General features: G+C 41.8%; 1 protein-coding gene across 2 annotated transcripts in view; it reads left to right on the top strand.

Annotated features, from left to right (window-relative positions):
• Window positions 1–27,348, top strand: part of RBFOX1 (RNA binding protein, fox-1 homolog 1) — a 248,948-nt gene that overhangs the window by 27,200 nt on the left and 194,400 nt on the right. For both annotated transcript variants that reach the window (XM_018556718.1, XM_018556720.1), the window contains exons 3-5: window positions 222–314; window positions 2,110–2,170; window positions 21,303–21,356. In XM_018556718.1, coding sequence (XP_018412220.1) covers window positions 222–314; window positions 2,110–2,170; window positions 21,303–21,356 — 208 coding nt within the window. The remainder of the gene's footprint in view (window positions 1–221; window positions 315–2,109; window positions 2,171–21,302; window positions 21,357–27,348) is intronic.

Below are 27,348 nucleotides of genomic sequence, written 5' to 3'. Positions count from 1 at the left end.
CATAATTTGTTTAAATTTTTATTCATGTAAACAATCAATCAACCATGATACTTTTAGGTATATTTCTTCCATTATTTGTTGCATGAATGGAACAATTCATTCATAACTAGTTAAATAATGTCTTTATATTTAAAAAAAATAAATGTAGCATAAAATGAAACACCATAAAGCAATTAAAAAAAACTGAAATGATATGCATGTTTTCTCTCTTCTGCTTTCAGGGATTTGGTTTTGTAACTTTTGAAAATAGTGCTGATGCGGACAGGGCGAGAGAGAAATTGCATGGCACAGTAGTAGAAGGCCGCAAGATAGAGGTGAGGGTTTAAAATACTTTTAATGTATCTTAGAATTTGCTCATTCATTTGTTATTTATATGTAAAATTGATTATTTATGTTTGGATTTAAAAATGCTCTCTTTTCCATTTTCTGTATTTCAACAAATTTCTTAGACTTGTGAATATATTTGTTTTAATTTACAGTTTTGGTATTTTGGTTAAAATAAATACATTAAATCTTTTCTCTCTTTAGTAGGTACCTGTTTTAGGATTTTATTCCACCATTTTGCAAATCCTTTAAATATGTTAAGGATCTCAGAAGAAGCTAAAATAGAACAATATGAATGGTCTTTTTTTTACTGCAGAGAGTATAAGAGCTTCACAGAAATGCAAAGGAAATCAAAGGGGAGAACATTAATCTCACAAAGCCCTTAAAGCCCATTAAAAAGCTTCATGACACCAACAGATTTATTCTGGTTCAAAATAACATACTACCCAAAACAGAGCATACTTTTACTTTTCTTTATCTAAAACTGGGAAAGCTTAACCACCTTGATATTTTGAAAATTGTATTCTGTTTTAAAATACAGAATTTATAAAAACAATCATATTTCAGTATATATATATATATATATATATATATATATATACAAAATAATTAACAAACTTGATGAATAAGACAACTTTTTGTTTAGATAAACACATCTGTTTAATTAAAAATGGCAAATAAATAATAACAAAAATGTCAACAAAATAAAAACGGTTACAGTGCAATTATAGTCCACAAAATATTTTTGACTATCTTACAGCTATGCAGTGTTCACATATTCCCTCACTGGCACTGACATCTTTGCCCAGTCTTCTTTCGGGTTTGGCTTTTTTAGCCACCTTTATTGGCCAGCCCGGAATTATGTAACTTCCTTGCATGCATGGGAGTTAATTCATTCTGGCACCAGGGCACGCTGAGAATGAACTACATGCTCAGTTCAATGTACATACTAAAGAAGTTTGCATTGGAAGCAGACAAGTTTTATTGCAAAAGAGGCATAGCATGTCTCACATGCAATAAAAAAGCCTGACTGCTGACACTTTAAGTAAAGTTCCACTTTAAAAGAAAGAAAAATCTAACAAGCTAGTAATTAAGCATATGACTCAAAATTAGACATTCATTAAAAAAAAAAAAATTATAATTTGAAATTGTTGATAACATTTCTAAGTAAACATTATCCAGAGGATACAGAATTTTAGGGCTTCAGTTACTAAAAGAGTAGCTTTTACTTAACCTTGTTTTTATTTCAAATATGCAACAAAGCTCAAAGGAAATGTCTATTTTGTTTGATATTATATTTAAATTGAATTGAGTATATAAAGTTAAAATACAACAGTGTGCACATTACACTTTAGAATTTACTCTCTTAGTTCTTTAAACTCTTAGATGACTAGAATAGATACTATTCACAAAACAATTGTAGAGACTGTTCTGTAAAAAGAATGTTGTTCTATATAGGGCTGTTTTATTGAAGTCCAAATTTATCATTTTAGTGGGTTCTCAGAATACAAAACATGCTTGTGAATTATAAATTATGCAAAACTGTTTAATTTGCTTCTAATGTCTCTTTTTTAATTTCCAATTGATATGTGTTGCCTTATTGAAGTCACTTGGTTGGTATCACATGTTGATTCAATGCGAGAAGTAAACAAGTATTTTTTTTTGGGGGGGGGGCGTTGACATTAGAAAACTAAAATAAATGTCACCTTTATAGAACAACTAAAATGCATGAAAGAGAAACATCTCAGATAAGGGGAAAAGCTAATTCATTTTTTTTATACTTAGGTTAATAATGCTACAGCACGCGTGATGACAAATAAAAAGACTTTGAATCCATACACAAATGGTAAGCTTTTCTTTCTGTATGTTTTCCATTTACAACACAGTGTTGATTTTTAGAATATAGCATGTGTATTAATTGACAGACACACACACAAACACTACATGACACTGATAAATTACTGAATAGAAAAAGAATTAAATTAGTGGGTGATTGACTTAATAGAGTACTTATTATACAAAACCAATAAAGCTATATTCACTCCAATGACTGGTTTAAAGTAAAATTCAATAATTAGAATTTTCTATTTACCTGAATGGATGTTTGGAGTAAACACAGGCCTAGGTGGGTCACAAACTACACCTTTGTGTAAATCACCATAATTTTTCTGAGGCCAGATGTTTCATTAAAATCCCTTGTTTTATTATGTTTTAAAGATGTAATGGAATAAAAAAAAACATTTTGAGCTACAATTTAACCGCTTGAAGACCAGGTGTTTAGACCCCCTTCCTGGCCAGGCCATTTTTCAGTGTTCAGCGCTGCAGTACTTTGACTGACATTTATACCATTTTTTGGGGACAGATAGAGCTTTCTTTTGGTGGTATTAAATCACCACTGGAGGTTTTATTTTTTTACTATATTCCGGAGAAATTACTGAAAATTTGTAAAAAAAAAAGTTTTTTTTACATTATGTTATAAAACAACTAATATTACCCACTTTTTTGGTAAAATATAAAAGACGGGGTCACGTTGGGTAAATAGACACCAAACATGTCAAGCTTAAAAATTGTGCGCACTCGCAAAAAACTAGCATACCCAAAATTGGCCGTAGGCGACGCTTTAAAAGCTTTTACAGCTCATCAGTTTAGTGTTATCAGTGATTGATGGCCCTAGAACTATTGCTCTCATTCGGACGTTCGCGGCGATATGTAACATGTGCGACGTAATGGGCGCAATTGTCGTTTTCGCAGGTATGCGCACCTGACACATGTTTACATGCGTGTATGTAGGGGTGGGGACTTTAAAACATTTTTTTTGTTTTTTTTAGTTCTTTTTTATGTGTAACTTTAAAAAGATTTGGGGGGAAACTTTAAATTGTTTTCCTATTTTTTTTCCCACTTAACTTTATTGCTATCACAGAGGGGGCTGAGAAACCACTCTATGTGATAGCAAAAGAGGTGACAGGTCCTCTTTATGGAGACATCAGGGGTCTCCAAGACCCCTAATGTCACCTAGGACCCCCCCCCTAAAGAAGCTGAAGAAGCTGATAAAGCAGAGATCTGCTTCATCTGAAGCTGGAGAGTGACACGAGAATGCGGAAGTGATGTAATATACACCACTTCGGCATTCTGACAGTGGAGAGGGGACCGGAAAGAGATCGTGAACCGACCTCCCTCTGATCCCCTGTGACAGAGGCAGTATGCTGGTCCAGGGCTCACACCGAAGCCCGGGACCAGCTTGACAGCGGGAGATTGGGAGGGGGGAGCCGCGGAGGGGGCGCACGCCACGGGACATCATACAAGCGATCCGCCGACGCTTGTATATTAACGGGCATCGCTGCCTGTTTTTAAATGACAGGCATTTCCCACGCATCCCACACATCCAAGAAGCTCCCGGCCGGCCATGTATACACAATGGCCGGCCGGGAGGTGGTTAAAGAACTCACATACAACCTTCTAATAGTTTCTTATGGCAGATTTTTTAATATAATGTTACACTTATCTCACATATCTCTGTTTCAAATTTCTGAAGATAGGGTCACTGCCAATATGCAAATCAGAAGATCTTTAATTCCAGCCAAACATAATATTTGTTTTTGTTACTCCCCTGCTTTAAGGCCCACTACACACATACATACTAATGCTTTGCATTAACGCACATGCTTTAACTTGCATTGTGTCACATAGTAATGTGCAATGAATTAAGGCAGCCCATTGATTTTAAATGAACTGCCAAAAAATAACAAAAAACAGACCTGTAGCAAAACTTCAAATGCACTGTATACCATTCATGATTGTCTGAAAATGCTAGTTACCTGGCTGACATCCTAACCCTCTTAAATACTTGGAATCACTTACCTGAAAAGACATGCACATAAGTAGTTCTGAACTTTCCTGAGCAGTGTAAAAAATCAATTTCATCTTCCAAATGTACTGGTTATAAAAAATTTATAAATAAAGAAAAATAATCCGAGAAGTATATTTAAATATAGGAAGAGGCCTTTAAAGGTTACACAAGCTTTATATCACAATTTTAAACTCTTGGTTTTTTTGAAACCATGCTGGATCAACCCAATCAGGGTATGTATTTTGTATGTATGTCAGTATTTTGATTTAAAACTTTTACTTTACATTCTAGCTCACAGTTCAGTTTTTATCATCCATCTATATTGCTGTAAAGAATACATGCGTAAAATATTTGTATTCATATTTTATTGCATGTTTTGTTCACATGGATACAAATAAATACAATATTATTAAACAGTGCTGTACTCTAAAGAATATTCCATGCACCCCAGATAGTGGCATGATGAAAAAAGCAAGATTAGGAATAAACTGTGCTGACATAGTGTGAACATCAATAGTTAATCAGCACAGTAATATTTAGTAGGGCTGCTAAATGAACAGGTTCTGGTGACTCACCCTCATTGAGATGGCTCTTAAATTTATAATACAAAGCCTGTGTAAAATACCGACCAAGTTTAGCACATTCTTAGGAATGCCACATTTAGTGATATTGCATAAATAGATAAGCAGTATGAAAGAACAGTGATTTCTCTAATGACCAGCCATTTGCTGTGGCAAAATGTCAAAGAATAATTGACATTTAATAGAGCCAGACAAATATAGCCATTAACACCCACAACAAAGAGCTTACCTCCTTAAATGAAAACACCAGGCTTGGTGGCAGTTCTTTCACTAAGAGAGTGACATTAGCTCTTCTCACACATGAATAACCCACACACTTATGAGCCAGCACATATCTTGCTCTCATGATAAAATACATTTTAATTGGTGTTATTTTCGTCATGAGGAATTCTTTCCTAAGTTGACTCATAAAAAAAGTTTGTTGATACAGCCATCAGTTATTGTAGTGGTAAGGAAATTAAATGTGAAGGTGCTTCTCAGCTCAGTGTGCATCGACCTGTACCTGAGAAAAAAATCCTGAACATATTGAAGTCCTATTAGTGCAATATATAGATCTTTTTGACTTCTTGACATAATTGTTTGAAGGATGTGAGATTCATTAAAATCTTACATCTCCGGCAGTTTACAATCATATGATATATGATTTCCTAATTATAAAATGCATACAGAATACAAATGCCTAATTTAAATATTTCTACTTACTTAAACATACACAATATTGACATTTTAAAGAGAAAGTGTAGGCACACAATTTAAACATATATTTGTGAGCTGTTTTACATGCCAAATAATTTGTAACTCTGTTCAGTTTTCTGATGTAGACACCCCTGCCAGATACTATACAATATCTTGGCCATTTGCTTTTCTCCAGCGCAGTCATAGCAAAGCAACTTGGTCACAACTGTGGCTAGCTAGTGAATGGACTGAAGCTCTGTCGCTGTACTCCAGTCAGCAATCTCCATTGTTTAAAAATCAGCACTATGCTTGCAGGATGATTACTGATAAATCTAGTCACTTCCTTAAAATGCCTCAAAAGGAACTCATACCCCTGGTCATCTCCTACTGGCTTGGTTCAACAGAGCACACAGTCCTTGCTATGGTACTGTTGTGCATAATGTAACCCTTGAAAGTCTTTCAAATATGCACAGAGGTAGTTGATTATATGAAGGGTAGAATGATATCATGCGGGAAAGCCCAAATTCATTTGTGAAAGGTAAGACTGATCTGTCTTTTTATGGCTAGGATAGCAGATTTTGTATCATAAAGTTGAACTCTTGTAATACATTTGTATTAGTGATTGTTTCTTGGTTTTTTTAATGTATTTTTTTTTAGATTTGTGTGAAACTTGGCCTCTGAGCAGGAGCTTACTGTAAAAAAAAACAGTCACTGCTGCTCTCTCTCATTTTGTAGGATGACTGGTCTTGTATCTGACCACTCCTATAGTTTTCTGGGTGGGCCTGTTAGGTTCCTCTCACAGCTCTGATCTCTTCAAAGGCTAGGCTCCGCACAGTGATCATGTCTTAACTACTTTTACAAGGTAATAACTGGATCTCCAAAGGTATTTGTTGTACACAAAGTGATTTTATATCCTTTGTGGCTATTGAGGAGTATAATTAAATGAGAGTTTTTTGTGTCTGGAGTTCATCATCATTACTTTAGAACTGTGGCCAGGCTATAGACAGTAAAATATTTACATATTCATACCAAGCAGTAAAAAAGATTTAATACAGGCCTGAGTGCAATTTTTTAAATTCCTGCTGCTATTTTTGCTGCACAGTGCAGTAAAAATGTTCTTACTGTTGTCAATATCCTCATTGTTTACTAATAAAAATGAGGGGAAGCCAGTGACCAATATGCTATTGGATACATGCCAAAAATTCACCCTTTGCTTGGCTTCTCAGACCTATAAGGTGCACACCAGCATTACAGAACTTTACTTCGGCAATATGAAAGGGAAAAGGACAAGTAGTGCTTGACCATGTTGCTGTTGAAGAATTTGAATACTTCTGTGAAGAAGATGAAATGAAAAGACAAATGTCTGGGATAATTGATAGATCATATTATTAGTTTATTATTTATTATTATGCTGCTCCTGAACCACATCTAATTTCACAGACATGACCAGTGCCTGTGAAACCCCGAACCTCCTTCCTCCCCGAACCTCCTTCCCCCCCCCCCTCCCCGACCCCCTGTAGCGCTGGGCCTGCCAGCGACTGCCAGAGGTGCCGCGCGTGTCGGGATCCTCTGGCAGTCGCCGGCCAGCTAAATTAGGACCCCACCTGGAGCTCCTCCCAGCGGACCAGCGTTGACTCGCCGCTGCTCTGCCGCACCGAAGGTAAGTGAAAAAAAAAAAACATAGCGCAAGCGCATTTAGACAAGTACATGTCAAAATGCCCTGTTTTTTCTGCCCTCACCCTGTAGCGCCCTCAGGCGGCCGCCTGACTTGCCTTGCGGTAGTGCCGGGCCTGGACTTGACATGGTCAGGGATTTGGAATTGCCTAAGAGTAAGGCAGAGCTACTGTGCTCCAGATTACAACAGTGAAACCACTTGCAGAGTGATGTCAGGATCTCCATTTTCCGTGATCTGGCTCAGTTTTTCTTAGTGGAAGGTGATTTGGTTTATTGCAATTATATCAATGGCTTAATGACAGCCCTTAACATTACCCACAATCCAGATAAATGGAGATTGTTCATAGATTAATCTAAAACAAGACTAAAAGCTGTTGTATTGCACAATGGCAATGCTTTGCCACCCGTTTCTGTCGGGCATGCAGTCCACATGAAAGAAACACACGAAAACATGAAACAGCTGCTGAGGTGTATAACTTACAAACTTGGTATAGGCTTTGGACAAAACAAAACCACGTTTCCAATATCTCTATGAAAAGTTTCCGGGACTTAGTGAAGCCAAAATCAATGAAGGCATCTTTGTCAGTCCACAGTTTCGAGAACTTCGCTGAGATGGCAAGTTTAATTGTCTGTTGCACTGCAAAGAGAATAAGTCATGGGAAACCTTTAAGTCCGTGTCAACAGAGTTTGTCGGGAACATCAAGGCAGATGACTATGAAAAACACATGGGAAATTTGCATAGGTCCTATAAAGCACTTGGTGCAAACATGTCACTGAAAATTCACTTCTTACACTCGCATTTAGACTATTTCCCTTTGAACTTTGGGGCAGTGAGTGATGAGCATGGGGAGAGATTCCACCAGGATTTTGCAGCTTGGAGAAAAGATACCAAGGGAAATGGAGTCCGTCCATACTTGCTGATTACTGCTGGAATCTCTGCAGGGATGATCCTACTGCAGTTCACAAGAGAAAAGCCAAAAAGTGCAGTTTAGATACTGAACAAAGATGGAACCTTGTTGATTAATCTGATGTAAGAGCTTGTCAGATTTTCATGCAAAAAAACATGAAAATGTTACATGAAAACCAATTAATGAATGGGAAGTTATGTTATTGGTATCAATAAAAAGATACATTTATAATGGTGTGGCGCCATTCTCATTACCAGAAAAGTTATGGAGCATAATCATACACCCCCCCTCGTAATTTTGAATTATTTTGATGCTATTTTTCACATGAAGAATCTTGGAAACTGTAGCTAATTAATATTCACGACAAAATTTTCCTTTATTAGTGACCCAATTCTGCTAAAATTTAGCTACTTTCATTTCCGAGGCTTTCTCCTTGTAGACCAGTGAAATCAGTGTGTATTAAAGCAGAGAAAATAGCTGGAAGTATTGTACAGTCGATGCACAGTATGTAAGCACCTTTATTAGACCACAATTTCAGAGGGAGAGACAAGGCAGGTTTTATTTTAAAAAAAAAACTGTATTATTTCTGCCAAGAACAGAGTGGCTACTAAAGCCTAGCGTCAACAGGCACTATCCAGAAGCGGGAGGTGGGGAGAGGAAGGGGAGAAAAAGGAGGGAGAAGAGAGGAATCGGGAAGAGATAGAAAGAAGTAGGAGTGGGGAAAAGGAAAAGGCCACCTTGGGAACCTCACTCCAGGAGACCCAGATGTTCCAGAGAGGAGGTGAACTCATCCCACCAGAACCAGGTAGAGCACAAATGGGCCACTGTCCCCCTGAGAGAACTGGTGAGGTCTTCCATCTGCCTGATGTCTCAGATCTTGCTAAACCAGAGCTGGATGGTGGGAGGAGAGACCTGTTTCCTGAGCCGGAATACATGCACGTGTCGCATTGACAAGGTGAATCACCACTGAACGCTTGTATCCCTGTAGAGGGCTCGAGTTATGATGGAGCAGAAAAAAGGAGGAGGCCCTGGGAATCTGTGAGTCCGTGAACTTCTGAGTTATGGAGTGGACCCGGGACCAGAACTCTTGGAGTGATGGGCAGGACCAGAAATTGTGGAGCATGTCAGCAGGGGAGGATCCGCACCTCCAGCAGCAGTCACTAGAATCAGGGAAGATCTTGCGTAACCTCTGGGGTGTGCGGTACCAGCGGGTCATTATTTTGTATCCTGATTCCTGATACCTATTACTTATAGAATACTTCAAGGAGAGCAGCAGTACTCTTGATCTCTCACTGGGACTAAAAGAGATCAACAGATCCCGTTCCCATTTGTCCAGGAAAGGTAAAGGTAAGTCAGGAGCAAGGAGCAGCTGATAGCACATCGAAAGGGCTTTTGGCAGTGGCCCCGACGAGGTACACTCCCTCTTGAAGCTCGTAAGTGGGCAAGCCAGCACCACCAGGCGAGGCAGGGAGGAAAGGAAATTAGCTAATTGAAAGTGTCACCAGGACCCCAGAGAAGCCAAGATAGGGTCAACTTCCATCTCGGGGAGCGACGGCCATTTGAGCCCTCAAAGAAAGTGAAGGGCTCTAAATCACTCTTTGCCACCCATCTGTAGAAACTCAGGGTCTTGCAACCCAAGGGAAAAGTCAGGAGACCCAATCACAGGGAGAAGCATGGAGGGGGAGGGAGAGAGTAATCTAGTGTCAAAGATTGCTTGGGCAACCTTCCACATCAGACCCAGCGTTGGGTGGGAACGCCCGAGGAACCTTGGGGCACCAGGGGAGCGTTCTGTGTGGTAGCAGTGAGAAAGACTGTTCAAAGGGCACCCATCCAGTGTGTGTGTGGTGGCACCAATCCAGTATACGCATCAGGTGGGCAGCCAGATAGTAATAGTGGACATCAGGTAAACCTAGTCCCCTGGACTGTTTTGGAAGGCAGAGAAAGGAGTGACATATTCTTGCTGGCTTTGAGACCCACACAAACCTCAAAATCAGGGACTGGATCGATGATAAGAAGCCTTTAGGGATTGAGATGGGCAGCACTTGAATGAGATAGAGCAGTCTCTCATTCTGTTTGGCAACGTTACACCTTTTGGGATCACCGCTATATGAGCAGAGAGCAAGTCAGCCGACAACACCCCAGTATCCCAAACCGAATTAAGGGCACAAACTAAATGAGAGTTGAGAATGGGGGCATATTGCCTATAGTAGAGCAAGGTAAAACCATCAGGGCCGGGGCACTTGCCCGAGTTAGTCTGTTGCATGACCTCTGTGAGTTCTAGTTCCGTTATCGGTCGCTCTAGTAGCTCAACCACCTCAGAGGGCAGTGTTGGGAGGCCAGAGGAGGCTAAGTACGCCCTAATATTGGACAATCGCCGCTTGATCGCCGTCGTTGACCGCGGTTGTGGGAGATTATAGAGAGATGAGTAGTAGGCCTGGAAGTTATCCGCCATTTCCGTAGACAGATGGAGAAGGGTTCCTGAAGGCAATTTCATATCGGGAATAAAGGTCTTAGATCTCTGTTGACGTAACGCATTTGCCATCGATATGCTGCATTGGTTACTGAACTCGTAGAAATGCCACCTACATTTAACTAGCACCGCTTTGGCTCTTTGCAAGCACAGGGAGTCCCTTCGCAGAGTCAGTTGGGCCAACAAGTTTGGGTCGGGGTCCCATTTATGACTCATTTCCAGCAGGTGAATTTGTGTCAGTGGGGAGTGAATCTGTTGAAGGCGTTGGTGCTTGACCGGGAAACTAGCTTGATTAGTGTACCCCTAATATAGGCTTCATGAGCTTCCAAGATTGAATAAGGGGAACACTCAGAGGCTGAATTCAGAGAAAAGTAAGTGCGCAGATCATCTGCAATTTCCCCGAAAGGGCCGGGTCCTGAAGCAAGGTCTTGTTCAAGCGCCAATGCCACTGTCTAGCCTCCGCGGAGCCTACATTCAACATGATTTGTATAGAGGCATGGTCAGACAGGGTGATATTGCCTATGGCCGATCCAGAAACAAGGGGTAGAATAGAGTGCACGTATAAGTCTGCCTAGCTGAGGAGAAGAAGGAGTAATCCTTTGCCGAAGGGTGATGAAGAGAGAGATGGTGGGAGTGGAGGCATTTTTTAATCCGACGCAGCGCCGCTCCTTAGGTTAAAATCCCCTCCAATTATGAGAGCTCCCTCCTTGAAGTCATCCCCTAGAGTTAATATCCTTTCCAGGAATGGGATCTGTGTTTGATTAGGTAGATACACAATGATCAGAGTGACCATCTGCAAGTCTATGTTACCCTTGACCAATAAACACTCGACCTTCCTCCCCTGCATGCATGTCAACATATACCCAAGGCAACCCCCTGGACAATACAATAGAAACCCCCCGGGACCTTTGTCAGGGGAGAAGTTATGGTAAGTCACCGGGTATCTGCAGTCTCTGAGCGAAGGAACATGGCCTAGCCGGAAGTGGGTCTCCTGGAGGAAACCAATATGTGCAGTTCATGCAGCCCCATGGCTCGTTTCTCCAGGATGTTCAGTCCCTTCACATTATGGGAAAGAAGGTGGTAAAGAGGCATTGCAAGGCTGTAGCCAAAGAGAGGGGCGAGACCAAAAAGAGAGAGACATAGGGAGACGAGAAGAAAGAGAGGAGGAAGGAAAGAAAAGAGAGAGGAGAAGGGAAGAGTGGGAGGGAGAGGAAAAGGGAAGAGAGTGGAGGAGAAAAAGAGTGAAAGAGGTTGAGGCAAGTGCAGGAAGGTGAATGGAAGGGAGGGTAGCAGTCAGACAGAGAGGAGAAGAGGGATAGGGAGGGTGTAGGGAGGGGAGCAATAATGGTATCCGAAGTACAAAAAATCCCCCCAAGCCATCCCAGACAGATCCGTGGGGGGGGAATGCTAGTGGGGGAAATAATTCCAGACAGGCCTCCAGAGGCGCTCCAGCAGAGGCACTTATCAGATAGGAACACTACAATTGCACTAATAAGGCAGCAGGAATCCCACCACCCCCTATAACAACATTAAGTAAGTCCCTACTTCAGGGCAGGAGAGGACTCCCCTAGAGGATAATCTCCGGTCCATCTGCAAGGAACATACAAGAACATATGCAAACAATAGATTAAGGAACAGTTGGGTCGGCATTACATAGCAATCATTGGGGACTCCCCCTCGGCAGGCGAATCCCCCAAACCGAGAGGTAGTCACCTCCGATAGGGACTGACCGCAAGTTACCAGGCAGCCGTCCTCGTGTTGCAGTGTACCTATGTGCAACTCCCTCTCAGCAGCACCACAGCAGCACCTAGAGCCAGTCAGCACAAACGTCCAGATCAAAATGAAAACAGCAAACTTTATAAACTAACAAGATTCAAAACAAGAATAATCAGGATACGTCTCTGCAGACGACCCCTCTGTGGAAACCTGCAGCTGAGATAGGCCACACATATCGGGGACCATGTAGAGACGGTGTATGCAGGCCACCTCCAAGTGACCACTAGGGAAACTCCGTCAGGCAGATTCAGGAGAATAATTAGGCCCCAGTCCAGACCTCGTTGTCCATCAAAACTGAACTGTAGGCCCGGGAAGGTGAGTAGAAACAGAAGGAGGCCCTTGGGGAGGCGGTTGTTTCCGTAGAGGATCGGGGATCTGTAGCTCTCCAGGCACGATCAGAGGTGGGCCAGGAGGATCGAGATCTTGAACCTGAAGAACGTGGAGGCCTCGGCAACGGGCGAGGCGCATCAGAAAGGTACACGAGTCAGTCCCCAGGCAAGGAAATCTCCAGATTCAGGAATTCACCCAGGCCAGAGACATCCTTCGGGATGTGTGAAGCAGGAAGGAGGCATTTCCCCTGCAGAAAACCAGATGGAAAACAGATATCCCCAGCGATACATCACTACCACCTGGAGAAGTTGATCCAGAAGTGGACGAAGGAAGAGCCCTGCATCTGAAGGTATTGCGGGAGAGATCTGGGAGGATATGAATCTGTGTCCAGTCCAACTCCACTGGCCTGCGCAACCAGGCAGCCCGTAGGATGGCCTCCTCGCGGGCGAGGGGAATTTGGGTTGCGGTGGCCCGCAGGAGAGTGGACCAGGTCCAGAAGTACTTCAGCAGGGACTGTGCCTTCGATGAGATATGCAAAGATGGCCTGAACCATAGCCAGAAGGTTGAGGGCTTTGGTGACCTCCGGAATGCCACGTATGAGAAGGTTGTTCCGTCTCCCCGTATCTTCCATGTGGAGCTGGGGCGCGGTAAACCGGAGATCCGGCTGCATGGCCGTGCACTCAAGTGTAGAAAGCCTTGTGTCTAGCGTGGAGCACCAGGATCTAACATCCGCCTCATCCGAAGCTAGGTCCTGAACCTCTCGTTTCACCTTCCAGAGATCCTTTCGTATTGTGGCTTCCACCCGGGTGACCAAGGACTCAAAGTCTCGTTTGGTGGGAAGGTATTTCAACAGGGCCCATATCCCCTCAGGGACATCCAAGAGTAAGTCACTGCCGGACTCTTGGTCCGTATCCTGATCTAGATAGAAAAGCTCAGGGGACTGTGATCCAGATCCTCAGGCGAGGCACTGAGGGCCGGAGAGTCCAGTCTGCATGTCCTTTCAAGGAGAGGCGGGTGCAGAGGCTGTGGGTGCTATCTTAGGCCCACCATGGGCCATGGAGGTTGAGGCCCGAGCAGTGAAGAATCGCTGCTTGGACACATCCAAAGACGATTTCTTGTTACCCCCATCCTTGCGGTGCTTAGACATGTCGAATCCGGTATCTGCACAAGGTAAGAGTCTTTGAATATAGTGCAAAATGTATGCTGATGCCTCGGAGCTCTCTAGCTGAACACCTCACTGTGCCATGTCCAGGACACGCCCCCAGATATTGTACATTTTGTGCACTGTATAAAAGCATCTTTATTAGACCACAATTACAGAGAGAGAGATTAGGCAGGTTTTATTAAGAGGTAAACATCAGAGTGTATTATAGAAGAGAAAATAGCTGGAAGTATCATACTGTTAATGCATAGAATGTAAACAGATTTATTAGGCTGCAGTGTCAGAGGGAAAGACGAGGCAGATTTGATAAAAAAACAAAATATATTTTGTTTAGTTGATGCCTTATATGCATTTAGGTTTTATCAAATCAATTTGAAAGGAAGAGATGAGGCAGGTTTTTATTCAAGAAATAAAAATTAGATGGTAAAATTTACAGAGAATAGCAAAAAAAGTTTACAGTAAATGCACTGTATGTAAGCATATTTATTAGGTAGCAGTTTGAGAGGGAGATATGAGGCAAGTTTTATCAAGAAAAAAATATATAGAGTATAATATTGCACAGAAAATAGCCAGAAATAGTGTACATTTTTCTGCACAATATCTAATCAGATTTATTAGGCCACAATAAAAGAAAAAGATGAGTCAGGTTTTGTCAAGAAAAATGCAAGCAAGCAGCTTTATTATGCCACCATTTAAGAGGGACAGGTGAGGCTTTTGATGAGGAACAATGGTTTTTTTATTAAGAAATAAAAATAAGAGTGTATTATTTAACACAAAACAACTATAAATATTGTAGAGTGGCTGGACAGCATTTAAGCATATTTATTAGAGAGACTAGGCAGAAATAAAAATAAGAGTGTATTATTTCCCAGAAAATTGTCAGACATATTGTACAGTTGATGCACAGTATATAAGCAGATTTTTTAGGCCACATTTTATTTTTATTTTTTTCTTATTGAAATATTTTATTAATTTTTTTTCCAAGGAAATACATAAATGACAGAAAAGGGAAAAGAAAAATACATGCCTTAGCCCTTATTATACATGTTACAGAGATGTGTTTGCAACATCAATACAGTATGCTAGTAAAACCAGTAAAATGCAATTATACACTATCTTGCTCTATTCTGATATTATTATTTAAATACCAAGAGTACTCACAAGAGGAGTGCCCCTAGAACCTTCAATCACTGACACTTGTTTACTTTGTTGCTTACCAGAAATCTTAGTTCTAATGCAAATGGTTTTCCCTACTCCTATCTGGATTCTTGAGAAATCATTATAAAGTACCAGTAAAACAGATAGGAGTATAGCCTTGAGGTGGGTTATAGAATGAATAAGGCAAGGCGATAGACAGGGGGAGGGAAGAAGATAAGGTAATATCTCTCAAACTGTCAAAGTGGTATAGGTAGGTATGTATTACATCACGATGCTTTTATTTTCTCAAAGTGGTAACATATCTATATTGGATTTCATCCTGAGGAACAGACGTATGGCTAAAGCAAGAACTCATATCTAAGGTGGTGCCCTATTTTCCATATGATCCAGCCAGGCATCCCATTGGTAATGGAATTTAGATTTTTGGTTTGTTCTATACGCTATCATTTTTTCATGCGTGCAGTTAGATTGCACATGATATATAGTTTCTTGTAAAGAAGGAGCAATAGGTGATTCCCATGAGCTGGCGATGAGGTGTCTGGCTGCCAGTAGGATATGCAAAACAATGGAGAGGTAGTTTTTAGGGAACAAAAGTATGTCAATATTTAATAAGGCTAATAGTGGCGAAGGTTTAGTGATTATGCCAGTTATAGTAGCTATTAATTTGAAAATCTAATTCCAAAAAAGTTTTATATTGTTGCATGACCAGAAGATGTGGGATAAACTCCCTATTCGTCCACAATTTCTCCAACAAAGTGCCATTTGTGAAGGGAACATTTTGGATAGATGATATGGAGTAAGATACCATCTGGTTAAGATTTTATAGGATATTTCCCAGTTTGTAATACATTTAGAGTATAGAGTATTGGCTTTAATAGCTCCTAGGCCACATTTTAAAAGGAGGCTTTATCAAGAAAAAAGATTGGAATGTGCAAATTCACAAACAGTAGCCAAAAATATTGTGCTGTCCATGCACAATATGCAAGTCACTTTCTTAGGCTGCAATTTAAAATAGAGAGATGAGGCAGGTTTTATCAAAATATACATTCAACAATATTAATTTTAGTGACAATACCAAACAATTATGTACGTTTGCTGGAGAGTATATAAGCAGATTGAATGTAAATGGGATAGATGAACCAATTTTTCAGATCTTGAAATAACCATTAGTGTGTTATTATTTCAGTCACAGTGAGACAATATCCACAAACCTTTTGAGTGCCAGAACACTGGAATTGGTTGCAAACTAGGAGAGAAAGAGCATTATCTACCCTGCAGCAAACATTTTACATTTCACAGCTGAGGCTTAGCTGTGGCACATTATGTATGGCACCTGTACAATGCCGGAGTAGTGAAACATGGCAGGACAGACCACAGGAGATGGTAATGGTAGCAGAAGCAGGTAATAGTGGCAACCAAGCAGGAGTGGCAGGAACTGGTAATGGTGGTAGCCCAGGAGAGGTGGCAGGATTTGATATTAGTGTCAGCAGCAGGTTACATGAGGTGGTAGTGGGGCAGTCCAGCAAAGGATGCAACACCTGGAAATGGTCACCAAAGCTAGTAATGGCGGCAGCAGCAAGAAAAATGGGGTAGGAGGAACTGGTAAATATGGCAGTCCAGCAGAAGTGACAGGAGCTGGTAATAGTGGCAGTGGAAGACCAGGAGAGATGGCAGGAGCTGCTAATGGTGGTAGGCCAGCAGTGGTGGCAGTAGCTGTCAATGGTGTAATCTACCTTTTCTTTTTTGGGCCAGATTCCAAGGAAACATGTAATCATTAGCATTAACTAAAATGTTTTCTAATCATTACTGATCCTAGACTGGTTTATTTTAATGAAAGTGATCCTGTCCACAGTGTCAAGGGACAGGTGGATTTGTCTAGCTGTACAAAACAGCCTGCTGGGCTAGAAGCGCTCTCGGAAAGCAAGCTCCAGCTTGTACTCTGCAAGCACTGCCCAGTGTTCCAGCATGGACATCCAATAGTGCTTAAGGTCCTCACTTCTAAGAGTGTTTGCATCAGCTCTGGACCCCAGCTAATCTGCAATCCTATGATTGAGGCACTGCCTGTGACTCCGGCCTGCAGCTGGGCCTGCCCACTGTAGTAAAATAATTTTAAAATGTCACTGAGATACCATCATTGCTGCTTCTCCTTTCTGATGTGGTGAAAAGAACCCAAGTTACCCAGAGCCTGTTGTCATTCCTTACTCATGCAGATACTAATTGATGGACCACTGCTGCTGGTGCTGCCAGTGCTGCCAGTGCCCCATGGTGAACATTTCAGAGTGTGGGTATATTGAATATCAGGCAAGTTGGCTGGCTGCTGTAGTTATTGCTGTATTTCACCCTCTTGCTTTTGAAGAGCTTCTAGAATCTCTGGCCCACTTTGGCTCCTATCCTTCTGGCACAGCAGCTGCAAAATAGCATGTCAGTCTTTTGCATGATCTGTTGCATAGGACCTGGGTCACTTAGGGATATTGGCGGTTCTGAGGAGCCACTAGAAGAGTTAGTAGAGGTGATTGCCAAGATACAGGACACGGGGCAGCACCACCAACTCAAATGGTATGTCTCATCATGCATTCTACCTAGCTCCCAGCAAATTTACCCAGTGGGCCATATAGAAGATTGAAGTCCCTGCCCATGCTGTACAATATGTCAATAAGCATGTGGTCCACAACATAGAGAAATGCTGGTGGAGGGCAAGGATGACCTTCTAGGAAAAACAATGGCAGATGAGTAACTGTCACTATGGTCCAGCACAGACCATAAACTGAAAGAAGGGGTTGAATCCATCAGGTGGAATAGAAGCAGCTGTAAAGCTAGCAGTTTTGCCAAGCCGGCATTGAGATGCTGGACATGGGAGTGATAATGTTTTCTTCCATTCAAGCAGTTACAAAGCAGACTCTTGGCTTGTCAGGGATTGCCAGGTGGGGTCAGGAGACTTACAGCAAGGTTTAAGCCTATACCTGGCCCTACTTTGCATGTTCCCATGCTGACCCTCCTCCCTGCTTGATGTTCTATGAAGTAAGCCTTAAACCCCTTGTCAAAATTACCTCCCTATCACTTGAGGCCCCAGATGATGCAGCATATGCAGATGGAGAATCTTGTGGAGTGGGGAAGAGTTAGAGGTGGAAATGGAAAAAAGAGGAGTGTGGGCCTTTTGCTGCCTACCAGTATCATTGATATGCTGCTCCAACCGAGTTTTGTGGTGCAGAATCATATGTCCTCTCATGCATTTGGTACCCAAATGACTGGTAGGTTTGCCACAACTGATATTCTGCACACATAGGCTGCAAACCACAATGCTGCTGTAGGCAATGCATGTGAAAAAGACCCAGACTGCTGAGCTATGTGGAGAGGCTCTGGGGATTGCAGTGGTCTCTACCCATAGGGCAGTTCCATCTAGTGGAATGGAATGGCTGCTCCCTCCAGTCCTCTGCAAGCTACATCTATCATTGTTCCTCAATTAAATCCTGCCTCGCTGCTATTCTGCCTCTCTCTAGCTTTGCTCTTCTACAATCTCAAACACAAGGTATGGTCAGCCACTATGTAATCCCCATCCTAATCATTGCTTGAGCCTACTTGGAAGTAAGCTGCAGGAATATTACAGCCATGCTGCCCAAAGTTACCCTCCTCTATGCTCCTGGTGCTCCTTCCTCAATATTTCTATACACTTAATTTTTGCTCATTCCCCTGCAGACGTTTACTGATGTTGTGCTGAAATGATTAATCTTACTTCTCATTGCCAGTTTGAGGGGCTACAGCAGTAATAGCTGTAGACGGCATATTGGCAGCTGCTGGGGAATCTGTGCTGCTCTGCTCCTTGGAGGAGGCTTGGTTAGCCAATCTATGACATCCTCCATTTGCTGTATAGCATGCCCCACTGACAGAACAAAAGGTAGACAAGCCCTGCCTCTCAAAGGTGTGGCTCTACCACCGTTGTGTCTAGCAGATGCAGAACCGGCTCCCCCCTACTAACTGCCTGTAAAGAACCTCTGCCTCTCTCTTCAGGCCTCCTAGAAATGATGAATATGGAGGATTTCCTAACTTCATTATCAGCCGTGACATAGGGGAATTGAGAATGTGGTACTGGTTCACTAGACCAGTCTTTCTCAAGAAGGTGTCTTCTGGCTACCTCAAAATGTTTGCACAGAGGCACTGGGACTGCGAACTTGGGTGTGAAGGGGGACTGAGGACTGTGGTGTCAAGGGAGAACTGAGGACTCTGATGTTAAGTCAGGACTGAGGACTTGATGTGAAGGGGGCTCCTGGTGTGAAAGAGGTACTCCAGTAGGAATGGGGGCATTCTTATATAATGGGAGTTCCTAGTATGAAAGAGGTTGATGCTGATTTGAAAGGGGGGGCTCCGATGTGAAGTGGGTTCCTAATTTGAAGAAGAGACTCCTGATTTAAAGTGGGGTGCTCTGGTGTGAAAGGTGGACCTCTGATGTAAGGGGTGTTTATGCAAGGGATCCCTCCTGAAAACCTTTACCAGACCCCTATCTCAGAAAAATTTCTGAAATGGACTTTGGAGATACCACAACTCATTTGTGCATACTTTTAAAGGGTGCCGTGATGGAAAAAAAGTTTAGAAATGTTGTACTAGACTATACCACACAAGTATGTAATGATGTGCTGCAAAAAAAGGGGCAGTTTGGCCTGGAGACTTGGCAATAAAAAAGACCATATCACAATTATATTTAAATAAAATATTTCTCCCCAAAGCAATAAATCGTAAAACACTAAACCCCAACTCAGAAACTCTAAACCACAACCCTATATTTGTGTCCTTTTATTTAACCACTCCATGCAGGCTCACATAAATACAAGAACACGGCTGCTGCTGTTTTAAATAGCAGGTGATTGCTGTTTCTGTACAAGTGATCCGGCCTCTGTACATGCGTCGGATTGATTGTACAGTGCGGCTCTGTGTCCCCCTCCTCTTCTGCTGGTGCTGCCGCCAGCTTCCCCAGGCTCCGCTGTCCCCTGTGCAGGCCCAGGACCAGCAAGGCAGGTCTCCCCTGAGGGATCTCTCCTTCAACTACTGGACCCGGATTTGATGTGCATTACATCACTTCCAATGCCAATGTGCACATTCTCTGGCTCCTAGAGTCAGAAGAAGAAGCTGGTGAAGCAGATCTCTGCTTTATCAGCTTCTTTGGAGACCCTTGGTGAGTTTAGGGGTCTGAAAGACCTCTTATGTCTTCATAAAGTGGACCTGTCACATCCTATTTGTTATTTCATAGGGGGTTGTTAGCCCCCTATGTGATAGCAATAAAGTTGAGTGTAAAAAACACAAAAAATATGCCAAAAAGTTTTTTGAAAGGCCTCCACCCCAAACAAGCGTCGGATGCGCCTACATGCAAAAATGAAAATTGCACCACACATGTTACATATCTAAGCAAGCATGTGAGAGCAATAATTCTAGGGCCATCAATCACTGTTAACACTAAACTGATGAGTAGTAAAAGCGTTTAAAGCATCGCCTATGGGAAATCTTGGGTATAGTAGTTTTTTGCGGTTTCCTGGACGCACGCAATTTTAAGGCTTGACATGTTTGTTATCTATTTACCCGATGTGACCCTGGGTATGGCACATAAGAAAACCCCCATTGTTGGCCCTTCTATGCCAACTCACCACAGGTCAAGACCAGGAAATGCATTATTTGTAATTGGTTGCGATAACAGCAAATGGTCACATTAGTTCACATATTTTTTCAAAATTGAAAAACAACCTAAGCTGAATCCAAAGTTCATCCATAATAACTAGTATTACTTAGCAGATGTAGCAGTAAATAGCAAGTGCTCTATGCCTACTTTCCTTGTACTTGCCCTGGGTACCCATTTTCCAGGTAAGTCAGCTTCTCATCATATTACCGGTATATATGTTGGTATTTTTAATACATTCTCAGTTTTCACAACCTCCTTTGATTTTGTGGAAGATTTAATGCCCCCATCACCAGTGTTGGTTTTGTTTACAGCATATATAGTACAACTAGGGATTAGTGGAGATTAGGATGAAGTAAAATTCATGCTCTGAGGATGAGTTCTTGGAAAATATGAAGAGAAGGAGAGCAAATGGTATCATGGTTTATTGTCACAGTGTTAGATTTAAATTCTTGCTGTGACATACAACTATCCGTTCAAAAATATCAGCTGCTCTGCTTGTATTAATTACTCTATTGCTACTTTGCAAAATGCTTGGGAACTAAATAGAGTCATATTTGGTAATTGCTATCTCTAATCGTTGCTCCTGTTTGTGTAAATATGTATTTTAAAGTGCACATATACAGTACCTATAACAATTTTAGTGAGTAGGTCCTTGTTATTTTGATCATTTTCAACAAGATGGCAAGAAAATTACATCCAGTTTAATTATAATGTAATTACATATTTGTGTTCTAGGGTGGAAGTTAAATCCTGTTGTTGGTGCAGTTTACGGTCCTGAATTCTATGCAGGTAAGATTTCAAAGATTTCAAATGTATTTGTTAATGCAAACAAATTCAACTATTAATTGGAAGTTGATGAAGGTACCTGCTGAAATGTGGCATCAGCATCGTTAGGATTGTTCTAGAGCACTAATGACCTACATAAGATCTTATAAAAAAAAGTAGCCTTGGTAGCTCTCCACTTTCAACAACTAACAGACTTGTGAACATAAGTAGACCTTAACTCAAAATACTTACCTCTTCTCTGGAGAGGGGTTCCCTGTAAAGGCTATCTTACTTATATGTTCATGTTTGCTGCGGTGAAGGACAAAGTCTGTGAGAGGCAATTGCTCCAATTTGTTGTCTCTGCCTAACTAATGAGATCCACTAATTGGAATTGGGAAGTGATTGCAGAGACTCAGCTCTACAAGAGAGGTACATATTTTGAATTTAAGTCTAGTTTAACTTTGGAGCTTATAGCCTGATTGTATAATTTATGCAAAATCATATCATACAGGCACAGATGGCTTGATTTATCAAATGCCTTTAATCGGTGCAGAACTTGTTTTGTAACATCACTAAACAATGTCTGTTAAGTATCGCGGATTCATTAAAATCATTGCTATAAAATTTGTATGCAATAATAAGTGATCCATACAAGCTATACTAAATCATGCTTGTGAATTTTCCATTTATTTTAAGCAGGTATTAGGATTAAAATCATTATAAAGCCTCTGTATTTGATGTTTTCTCCACAACCACACCTTTCAGCTGCTGGGAGCAGAAGAAGCCATCCTGTGTAATCTACAAGTTAAGTTGTAGCTTATGTAGAACAATGGACTCTTTCCAAGGCTCATGCTTGGCGATTTGTTCAGCACTGCCACTAGGAGTGAGTCACATGCTCCTCTATACCTGAAAGTATTAGGTTGTTTCACTCTTAGCAGCTGAACAGAGTGCACAGGTAAAGCAGACATTTGCTCTAAAAACACTAGCCTGGCATACCAGATACACAGATAGGTATCCCTATGGTTAATATCAGCAAGTATACTAACCCTCTTCCATGCTGAAATCACCCTGTCTAAATACACAAGGAAAGTATGTTTTTACTGGAATCTTGGTGTGTTACTGTATGTATATTGTTTCCAGATCTGTGCAGAAATTCAGTGTAAAATGTTGCCTCTGTGCAGGAACTTCCTGTAATAAAGACCAGTCTCTGCTGCTCTCTTTCCTTGTGCAGAGTGACTAGTTTTATATCTGCCCCTTCCTGTAGTGTTCTGTGGGCATCATGTAGTGGATGGAGCTGTTCTCTCCCACAGCTCTGCACTCTACGCAGGTTTTGTACAACACAGTGGTGAGGTCACTGCTACTTTTACAAGGTATTATCTGGGTTTGAAAAACATTTGGTGCACACAAAGTGGATTTGTGTCCTTTGCTGCTGTTGAGGAATATAATCAAAACGCTACTGTATTTTATGTATCAAATTAATACTAAGAAATATTTTTGCAGAATAAAGTTTTTGTGCTCTGTTCAGCTTGGATATCTGTGCATCAGCATGAAAGGGTTTCAAGGATGTCTTTTACTAAATCTGGTGTAAACTAGCAGTATAAATATGGTTTGTAAAGAAATCCGCTTACCTAAAGTGTAACCATGGAAAAAATCAATAATGACATATATGATGTAGTCTGCCAATAGCATTACCACAGTAGTTGTTTTTTTTAAGACTCACCCATGTAACAGTTTTATAACCTGTTGCTCGACAGATCATTTTTTTCCTTTTCCTATAACAGGCCAAGCTGTTCAGCAGAAGTGGCAGTTGTGGAGAAGTTGGGAAAATGATATTACACTTGTGGGGGTGCTCACATCAGTTAACTTTTTGTCTTTAGCTTAAAGTCCTTTTGAAAATAAATTTCAGCCTTAGACTGCTCTATCCACAAGGTGACAATGCTGTTGTGTAATTCCCCATCAGAAACAATATTTTTATTATAACCCATCTAACTTTACACCTTCAGTAAGCATGATACATATTCTCCTCCTCTGTGTTGCTCCCTTCCCTCCCCCTACCTGTACTACTTTAAGAAGAATATTTGTTGTTTCAGCAGTTATGAAGGAAACACACTCAGCTTTAGACCCTCAGGCATGTTCCGCATGTATGTTCAACTGACAACTGGGGGGAGCCAGCCGCTTGTCACGGCTGGCCCTGCCAAGTTGTTGTCATTCAATAACAGCCCAGCGTGCTCAAGGATACTGGGCTGTCATTACATGACAGCAACTGGGCAGAGCCGGCTGTGATGTCACAGCTGGCTCCACCCATTTGCTGTCCTTCAATGACCGACCAGCATCCCCAGGTTATTTGAGGACACTGGGCTGTCATTAAATGACAACAACTGGGCAGAGCTGGCCGTGACGTCACGGCCGGCTCTGCCCAGTTGTTTTCATTTGTCTGACGCCTGCAAGAAGACTGTGGCAGGTGGTGGCCAAATGTAAACATTTGGGTAGAGCTAGTGGTAATTTCATCGCTAGCTCCGCCCAATTGTTTGTATTTCCTATATGGTTACCAGGTAACCAGGGACGCTGATCTGTCATTACTCTCCCAGACGCTTCGGGAGTCTCCCGCTATTAGATAGCTTCTCCCGGCCACCCGGGAGAGAAACACTTTCTCCCAGAAAGGTTTACTCTGCTCAATCCAGCAGAGTAAATCTTTCCCTGCTCCGTTTTTTCTTCTGACATCGGAGCCGCTGGCCGCCGTCAGTCAGAGAAAAACAATAGCATTGCAATGCATAGCCACATTCCTATTGGCTATTTCAATTTGCAATAGCCAATAGCAAACTAGCTATTGCAACCGCCCACTGCTGCTGGGAGGGGACCTGAAGTTCTCCATCAGGTCCCCTTCTAGTGATTGACAGCAGCAGAGGGCGGGTGCAGTAGCTAGTTTGCTATTGGTTATTGCAAAGTGAAATAGCCAATAGGAATCTAGCTATGGTGTTTTTTTTTATTCTGACAGCAGCATAACCGTCCGGCCAATAGAAAACAGTTGGGTGGAGCTAGCTGTCACTGCTAGCTCCGCCCAATCGTTTTCCATTTTGTTTTCTACTTTTTTAAACTATTTTTCTATTCTGCTGGGTACCATAGAGGTACGGCGGCATTCGGCTATTCACTCACTGCTGTTCGTTATCTATGAGAATAGGCCGAACAGCAGCGAGTAGCCTGCCAGATGTTGAATCGGTTGAGTCGAACTCCTTCTGCACTTCGGGTTGGCCGAACATGCTGGGCATGTTCGCCCGACCCGAAGCCACACGAAGCAAGCTGATGTATGGCTGAAATCAGCCGTACAAGCCTGAAGTGAATAGCCAAACGGCGTTCGGCTCACTTACTTCGGGTCGGTTATTCACTCGGCTGCTTACGGCAGCTTAGTGAATAGACCCCGTAATGTTTTTCTGTGTTGCATTTATGTGATGTGGGACAACTGGCAAACACAGCAATAATTAAATGTGTATGTCTGGAGTTCAGCTTTAATGTCACTTTAATTATAAGAAAGTACACTGCTTTCATATTTGTATATCTTTATTCATGGATTCATATATTTTTGTAGGTCAAAATAACTTCAAGACAAGATGGTAAGGAGGGCCCTGCCCCTGAGGGCTTACAATCTAGCAGGGAGGGGGAAGTGATACATGAGGAGGTAGCTGTGTGGGGATGAATTGTCTGATGTGATGGTTGTGCCATTGGGTTGAGGCAGCATAGGCTTCCCTGAAGATATGAGTCTATGAAAAGACCCATATACTAGGGAGAGTTTGATCCTCCACATATCTGTTTCTGATGGGTTGAGTTTTGCCAACATCTATTCTTCAATGAGATACTGTACTTACTGCTTCTGCTCCCCATTACAGTTCCCAGCCATGATGAACAGGAAAACCAACATGTAACATGTTTGGATGCTTCTAGATGCATATTAGGTTAAAGAATTTAACGATTTTTAAAAACTGTGTGCCTATCTAGTAGCTCATCATACAGGGGTGGCAGTCTTCTTTTCCCCAGTGGACAGTAAAATGGTGCACTTAAACCCCTCCCAAAGCATCCTCTTCCTATTGGGCATCAGGGGTGCAGAACATAACAATTGCAATCATTATTTTATGCTGGTGTTTTTTGGGGGACCACTCCCAACTCTCTCTAATGCTGAAGGGAAGTTGGCAGCAGCTGAATGGCAAGGTTGTTGCTGACACACACAAATAGGTAGTTATAAACAAGCAGGGGACAAGAATACTGTAACTCTCCATACACAAATTGTCAGCTCTTCCTAAAGTACTCTAACACACTGACAAATGGCTGCTGGGATCCTACCCTTTTATAGTTAGAGGGCTGACACATAACAAAGTATCCATTATAGACTCAAAGGCTATGCAGTGCATTATATTTACAAATAATTCTGTTTGCCAAATTCCTGCATCAATTCACTTACACTGCAATCCCCAAACATGCAGGATCCACTGTGAGCTCATGGCAGGGCAAAACCAAATCTCACCCCTAATTATAAATAACTGAAGCTGGTGCCTGCAGGCACTTTGTATCTACAAAAGCACTAGTGAAAAGTGGGGGGGGAGGAGAGGGTGGGGGGGAAAAGTAAGAAGGAGGAGAGGAGGGTGGGGTGGGGCTGGTAGTCTTCAGCCATAATGACAAAGAGCAACAACGTGTAAAATGTATTGGGGACCTGAAATCAGATGTAGAACTGTATTTTAGCCAACAGAACCAAATGATTCACAATTTGGAATTCTAAGAGCTGGCAATATCTTCCATGATTGTAATGTTGTTTATTTGGTCAAACCAGTGTTTTATTGTTAGTGGTTTAGATTGTTTCCACAGTGCTGGATGACATTCTCAGGTTGCATCACCATTTGGATTATGATTAAACTTTTGAAGGGGACAGAATTGTGGTAAAGTAGCAAGAAGTGAAGTTATTTGGGATTGGTATATCCATATATTTTTGATTAATGTTCCTAAAAGTTGCTGAGTGTGGGAAAGGACCAAAACAATTGTAATAAGTCACCTGGTAAGTATGTGAGGTGTTGATTTTGTACTCATATTCTTGGTATGTATTACTAATAATATTGTTCCCATTACTAATACTAATCTTTTTCCCATTTGGCCATAAAGGGAAGTGGAAGGTCTCTGATTAGAATGGTTTCAATGTTAAAAGGAAGATGAGTGGGGATAAATGACACCCCTATCTCATACCATTGTTGATACAAAAAAAGTTGAAAAGGGTGCCATTAACACAGACTCTCACAGATAGGCATTAATACAAGGATTGTATCCAGGAAAGCATGTGGGAGGCCTAGGTTAATGGATTCCAAAGTAAGGTGCAAGAAGGACCAGACAACACAGTTGAAGGCCTTCTCTGCATTTGTAGAAGTAGGATATAGGGGTGTCCCTTGACAGGGTCGAGTAAAGGATATTCCGCACTCAGGTGTTTTTGTCTTTCATTCTCATGTGGGCATTAAGCCCACTTGGTCTGGGTGAATAGTATGATGTAGGTGAGGTAGCACATAGCCAGATGTTGGATCAGCTGAGCCAAAGCTCCGGAAGCTATTCGGCTATTTTGCTCCAGCTCGGCAATTCTAACTCCTTCTGCACTTCGGCTCATGCGAACATGCAGAGCAGGCAGCCAATGTACGGCTGATTTTAGCCGTTGTTTGGCTGAAATCAGCCATACAAGACTGAAGTGAATAACCGTGTTTGGCTCACTTCACTTTAGCTGGGTTATTCACTTGGCTGCCTTTGGCAGCTTTGTGAATAACCCTTTAGTCTTTTGACTAAAATTACATTTTAGTTTTAGTCATATTTAAGTCAACTGAATTATTTTAGTTTTAGTCTAGTTTTGTTGGCTAAATCTCCAGCATATTTAGTCGGAGGTACCGACCAGAATAGCTGAGCCGAATGCTGCACTGTGGATGTTGGATCGTCTGAGTCGAACTCGTTCTGCACTACGGTTCAGCCGAACATGCAGAGCATGTTCAGCTGACCGAAG

This window comes from Nanorana parkeri, unplaced genomic scaffold, assembly GCF_000935625.1.
Source record: "Nanorana parkeri isolate BGI_ZX_2015 unplaced genomic scaffold, ASM93562v1 scaffold249, whole genome shotgun sequence".
NCBI lineage: Eukaryota > Metazoa > Chordata > Amphibia > Anura > Dicroglossidae > Nanorana > Nanorana parkeri.
The sequence above is the reverse complement of the archived record's forward strand: the minus strand, read 5'-3'. Positions and strand labels throughout refer to the sequence as shown.